The 6,641-nt window shown below is 40.5% G+C and overlaps 1 protein-coding gene across 1 annotated transcript in view; it reads left to right on the top strand.

Moving 5' to 3' along the window:
- The window catches only part of LOC101847116 (cathepsin B), a 19,197-nt gene extending 15,397 nt beyond the window's left edge, over positions 1-3,800 (top strand). Inside the window, exons 7-9 of the mRNA XM_013083451.1 lie at positions 158-271; positions 2,558-2,686; positions 3,456-3,800. Coding sequence (XP_012938905.1) covers positions 158-271; positions 2,558-2,686; positions 3,456-3,532 — 320 coding nt within the window. The 3' untranslated portion in view covers positions 3,533-3,800. The remainder of the gene's footprint in view (positions 1-157; positions 272-2,557; positions 2,687-3,455) is intronic.
- Positions 3,801-6,641: the final 2,841 nt, after the last annotated feature.

Raw genomic sequence — 6,641 nt, 5'->3', positions numbered from 1 at the left:
GAGAGAGAGAGAGAGAGAGAGAGAGAGAGAGAGAAACAGAGACAGAGACAGAGACAGAGAGACAGACAGAGACAGAGACAGAGACGGAGAGTATAGTAAAGATTCATTTAATTATTTATTATCCGATCTCATCTATTAATTTCTTCTTCTCCTGCAGGTAATTCCACCTACGGCATCAAAGGTGTCCAGCAGATCGCCCAAGAGCTCGTAGATCACGGACCAGTCACAGCTGGCATTAACCTCTACGCAGATTTCTTGACTTATAAGTCGGGTGAGTAGGATTTCACAAACATCAATCTGTCACTGGAAACGAGAAAAAGAGTACTGAAAAGTTACATCGAGCCTATCCTATTATACGGGTGCGAAGCATGGACAATCAATAAATAGCCGGAAAGAACAATTGTGGCGACAGATTTGTGGTTCATTGGAGAATATTGTAACAACAGTCAAGTTTGATACATAGAGAGGTAGAGGCAGACAGAGGGAAAAGATACTGGACAAGATCACAACATGGCTGGGAGCAGCAAGAAAAACAGACACCATTGCTGGAACGCAAAACAGAGTGAAGTGGAGGTCCATGATCGCCCAAGCCAGTCGCAAGGCACCGGATGATGATGATGATGATGATGATGATGATGATGATGATGATGATGATGATGAATAGGATTTGATGTTGGTAGTGCCTGGATCCCTAGATGTGTCAACTTTGACTCAGAGGAAGGCGTCCACAGTTCAGTTCAAGAAAGCCGTATGCCACATTTTTCTAAAATATACCTTTTTTAGGCTTTCCAGTAACCCCATATCTTTCTCCGTCCCATTTGTTAAAATGTGAGAATCTGACAATAATTAACTTATTTAGAGTCTGATCCTCACTTCGAACAGATATGTGACGAAGAAAGATCTCATGCTGCCACGGGAAAGCAAATAGTCGATTTTAGAAAAAATGTTTCTTGAACTGAACCGTCGACGCGTAATAACTCTGCAGCCCTCACGCTCGCTGTTGTTCCATGTTCTGCCTTAGGTCGGTCCCAGAGGGGCTCTGTAGATCTAACCCGTAGCTCACCAAGCGCACGCCCTCTACGTGTCAGCACAGCTGCACTGTGCGTTGGCTTCTGTGTCTGAGTGAGAGCCCTCTGCCTGTCGTTAGCACAGCCGTACTAGGCTATTAGCACACAGGCCTACGAATGTAACCAATAGTCGAAACTAGGTCAACCTTTCGATTCGCAATTATTTTAATGTAGGATAAAGTGCATTTCTTGGGATTTTGTGGTAAAGTGTTGATCAATATCGAATAGTAAAGCACCTAATTAGACTTATTGCTTGCTGATTTTGATGATCTGTGAAGAATTTCAGTCGAAAATAAACACGAAGCGAGGCTGCGTGCGACACATGTCCGACGTGTTTTACAACACTGTTGAATAGCACGTCTGACGCGTCATGCAGCTCAACGGACAACAGATAGACTATACAGCAGCTGTGCTCAGTGCTCAGGCACACGATAATGTATACGTTCATTTGCACGGTGCGAGCTAGGCGAGCTACAGGTCAGACCTACAGAGCCACTCTGGGACCGGCCTTATACGGGCGGGGTGTCCATTGGTACGATCGGTTCGGTTCGGTTTGGTTCGATTCGGTTGACTCGTCAGGCTGAGGGTGCAAAGCAGCTACCGTGGCACAAACCGATCGCCCAACTCATCGCCTCCAAGACAAACATGTTTGTTTTCAGCCGACGAACTGGGCGATAATTCCGACCCAACTCGATCTCATCCGCAATGGGCACCCGATATTATCGGTCCATGTTACTTTTTGTCCCCCCCCCCTCCCCCGGCTCTCCTGCCTGCATCCTTCCTTCAAAGACCTCTTTCACAAAGGTCTGGTGGAACTTTATGAGACCAAAGAATTGTATTTTTCTGCTTTTTATTTTGCTGTGTTGGTGGTAGACATACAAAAATAATATCATAAGGATAGCCTTGATAAGGGAAAGGTAGAAAGTGTTTGCTCGTGGCCTATACCCTGAAGCAGGGGGAGAAAGGCAGTGATGCTGAAAGTGTATTGGTTCTTTACCACATCATTGAATGAGGGTGTGTTTTTTTATGAAAGGTGGTTTATGCCCTTTGTAACAAACATCAGACCATTCAGGAGGAGGGCTATGACCCTGAGAGAGAACATCAAAATTCAAAGTTACAAAAAAGAGGTAGGAGAAAAGAGAACCAAACAACCCCCCCAAAAAAACCCAACAACAACAAAACAAAACAAAACACCCCAACAAAACAGCTAAGCATATTAGAAGCATCTTTTAACCATCAGATTTATAGCGGGTGCTCCGGTGTGGTTTGCTCCTTATTTCCTATCAAACTTCTATCGTCCTTATCTCACCGCCTTCTTTTTTATGTTTGTTACTCTCTTGAAACACCTCTAATCTTCTGGCGCTCATATGACCTTATTCGGTTGCGAGCGCCGTAAAACCTCTACTAAAACAAACAATCAGATTTATTATAAACGTTTTACACGCTCCAAACTGCATAAGCGTGATACTTTCAACATTTCTGCTTGACAGGCATCTATCAACACAAGACGGGGAGTCTTTTGGGTGCACATGCTATCAAAATCATCGGCTATGGTGTGGAGAACGGAGTGGAGTACTGGCAAGCCACCAACTCTTGGAACGAGGATTGGGGAGACAAAGGTGCCCATAACAATGTTATTATTATTATTATTATTATTATTATTATTATTATTATTATTATTATTATTATTATTATTATATTATTATTATTATTATTATTACTGTTATTATTATTATTATTATTATTATTATTATTATTATTATTATTATTATTATTATTATTATTATTATTATTATTCATTTGTCATCCTTACAAGCTGTATGCTATTATTCTGTTTGACTCTTTACTCTCCTTATCACACTACCAACGGCAAGGTCTATAACTTTTCTCCATTCTTTGACGTTCATGATGGACGAACACTACTATTGTTATTATTATTATTCATTTCTGTTATTATTATTATTATCATCATCATCATCATCATTATCATCATTATTGTTACTATTATTATTGCTATTATTATCATTATCTTTCGGTCCTTTTTTATTTTGTTCTGTTTTAATGTAGGTGTTTTACGCCCCCATCCACACAATTGAAATCATTTCGGTGGCAGGCTTTTGACCCTGTCTATCAGGGCTAATCCGGGCTGAGAAGGACAAAACCTCCAAGTATAAATACCACGCTACTCCATACAAATTTGTCCCCGAATAGAACTCAGGTCTCCTGTTTGCAACAGTGGAGAGTGTAACCACTGCACAACAGACACCGAGGTAGAATATCAAGACAATCTATTGTGGTAGATAAGTCATGTGAAGGATTATGAGTTGTGTTATTTTATACTCTGGTCAATAAAGTATTATACCTGTCATCTTTTTATATTTTTTACAGGATTCTTCAAGATTCTCAAAGGCAAAGACGAAAGTGGAGTTGAGGAGCTTGTAATCGCTGGATTGCCCAGGCTGTGAAGGAAGCCATAATAATATACCCCCTACCACATGTTTTGATACTTCTTTATCTTTAAGTGCCTGAAATCGATAACCGTGTGCACTTAAATAAACATGTTTTTTTAACCATTACTTAAATGTACTTATTTTTAATGACAAAATGTGTGTTGAAAATAAGGTACAAACCTAGTTATTTAACTTTTCAACAAAAGTTTCCATAATTCATTAAATTTTCGACACAAACAGAAATATTTTAAAAAGACAACTAGGGGGGGGGGGGGGGGGGGTGACAATCTCACTGACAAACAATTGTTAGCAACTGACTGAATTTCTTTTTACGGCAATGTTTGGCTATCTGTGCGTTATTGGCCCCTATAATACTATTAATTTTTAAAACTACAGTATATTATGCAGTTTTTTCAATTGAATAGGAGAGCAAAATACCTGAATGGTGGGTCACACTCATATGACCTTATGCAGTTGCGAGCGCCGTAAAACATTTACCCTCCCCCCCCCCCCCCCGGAAACAAAATACCTCATGAGGGTGACAAAAGTGGGCGCTGGCTACAAAAAGGTTGCCAAGTACTGTTTCACAGGTCTTATTCGATACTGTCTTTCTTTCTCTGAGCGGCCATTGTACAGGAGTCTCTAGTACTTTTTAATGTAAATTAGGTTCTTACGCCTCTTTAGAAACAATTTAGATAAATAAGGACCCGAGCTTTATTCCTGCCTGGCAGGCCAACTCGAGACGACAGGGATATGACTTTTCAGTAGTCAGACGGAGGTGACAAAATTAATTCCACGCGAGAATCGAACTGAGGTATATTGCGTTGGACAGCGGAGCGCCTACCTATTTGACACCGGTATTTCAAATTTGTAGATACGACCCAAATATCTGATAAGTAGTATTTGTTTTGTATAAAAGGATGAAGAGAGCAAAAGCAAAACGAACAAATTATTATGTCAAGACAGACTATTTTTTCCTTTGTACTTGTAGTCTTCGTTCTATTCCTAAATCTATCTATTTATCTATCTATCTATCTATCTATCTATCAAGACAGATAGAGGAAGATATAGAGAGAAATAGAGAGAAACAGAGGGATAGATAGAGAGAGAAGAGAGAGACATACACTTTCACAGACATAGACATAGACATAGACACAGTTACAGACACAGATACAGATACAGACACAGACAAAGGTACAAATTCAGATACAGAGATAGACAGACAGGCGACAAGACATAGGCACATACAAAGATACAGACACAGACACAGACGCAGACACAGACAGACAAAGAGAGACACAGATCGACAGACCTAACGTTAGAAGAAGTTAACATAGAACTCATGTCTTCTATTAAATGATAGAACTTAAAAATAAAACCCAACCCAAACTTAACCAACCCCCCCCCCCCAAACATTACAGTGTTTTTAAGAGCTCACTTAAAGAAAAAAAAACGGTCATTATTGAACTAATGTTAACAAAACTTTGAAAGAATATAATTCAACATCAAAAAGCAAATTTTTTTAGCCTGTCCAAAATGAAGAAATAATTGAGTATTAAAAAAAGTTTTGGTTTGACATATCCGATATTGATCATTACAGCTGATTGAAAACATCACGAAAATCCATGAATGTCTCAGTGGAATATCAAGTTTTTAAAATTTCAACCAAATTTTGGTAACGCAAAATTTTATTTTACTTCTTAGGAACACTTAGCTACAGGGGCGTGATCGGCAGGTTCTGGTTTTAGGACAAGGACGGTAAAACCACAACAGTTACATCATATGGATGTCTCACCATGTTGAGAAAGTTTTGGAGAAGTTTGGGGAGGAGAAGGTTATGCTATAGAGGCCTGGTCCCACCGGGATGGAATCGCACCCCAAACGTCTAGAGTGGCCTTTATGTGCTTGTAAGGAAGGTTTGGGGAAATGTTTTATAGGCCGAAAGTTTACAAATGAAGGGTCACCGCATTCCCCCAAACCTGAACCCTTAAAATTATTACCTCTGGTATTTATTTACTTTTTTTTTGACTGTCAGAGTCAACGGAAATAACCCACAAATGATCAAACAGTTAAAACTCAATGTTGAACAGGAGGTCCAAAGAATCGAGAAGAAAATACGAAACAGGGTTATTCAAAAGTTCCAATGGTGTATTGGAGCTTGTATGGAGAGAAAGTGTCAATCACTGTAGATTTGAGTGCCGTCACCTCCCCGGGTTTATTTGGCAATATATTTTTTTGCATAAATTTGTTCTTCAATGCACAGATAGTTGCTATTTAAAATAGATCAGTATGGTTAAGTTTTAAGAAGTTTTTCTCCCTTGTCCGAGAAGAGTATGTGTAGATATTTCCTACCATAAGATCAGGGGTATGGCTGAAAGACAGCAGTGAGAAGGAGCAAAGGAATAGCAGCTGCAGAGAGAGTCAGGGGCCCAGAGGAGGGGGTAGGGGCAGAAAATGGAAACGAAAGCAGACGACAGAACTTTGCTGGAGAGCAGGGAAGAAGGTGAATAGAGACAATTTTAGAGACGAAAAATATCCTTCGCTGTCTGGATTTGAACCCAGGACCTATTGAATGAGAGGCGAACACTGTAACCTCTAGGCCACGAGAGCCCCGTGTCCGAGGTTTGAACAAATTAAAAGCAACACGCGCTGTCTAACACCAACATATTCAAGTCTTTGCACGCAAATCTAAACGTTAGATGACAACGAGAATCTAAAAGTAAATTAAAGAAGTTCACTGTAAACTAAGTTTGGGGCTCCTGTGACCTAAAGGTTAATGTGTTCGCCTTTCATGCAAAGGTCCCGGGTTCGAATCCGGGTAGCGACGGAAACAAATTCTTCTCTAACATTGTCTCTTTCACCTCCTTTCCTGCTCTCTAGCAATGGTCTGTCGCCTGCTTTTGTCTCCACTGTCTGCCACCACCTCCTTTGCCCCCCTCCTTTGGGCTCTTGACTCTTTCTGCAGCCTTTCTACTGGTACTCCTTGGCTCTTTCTTGCTGCTGCCTTTCCGCCATACCCCTGATTTTCTGGTAGGAAGGATCTACACCTAGGCTTCTCGGACAAGGGTGAAAAATCACGGATGTCCCGTGTGCAAGTAGATCCCTTGGTGGTCTAAAATCGATA

This window comes from Aplysia californica, unplaced genomic scaffold, assembly GCF_000002075.1.
Source record: "Aplysia californica isolate F4 #8 unplaced genomic scaffold, AplCal3.0 scaffold00232, whole genome shotgun sequence".
NCBI lineage: Eukaryota > Metazoa > Mollusca > Gastropoda > Aplysiida > Aplysiidae > Aplysia > Aplysia californica.
The sequence above is the reverse complement of the archived record's forward strand: the minus strand, read 5'-3'. Positions and strand labels throughout refer to the sequence as shown.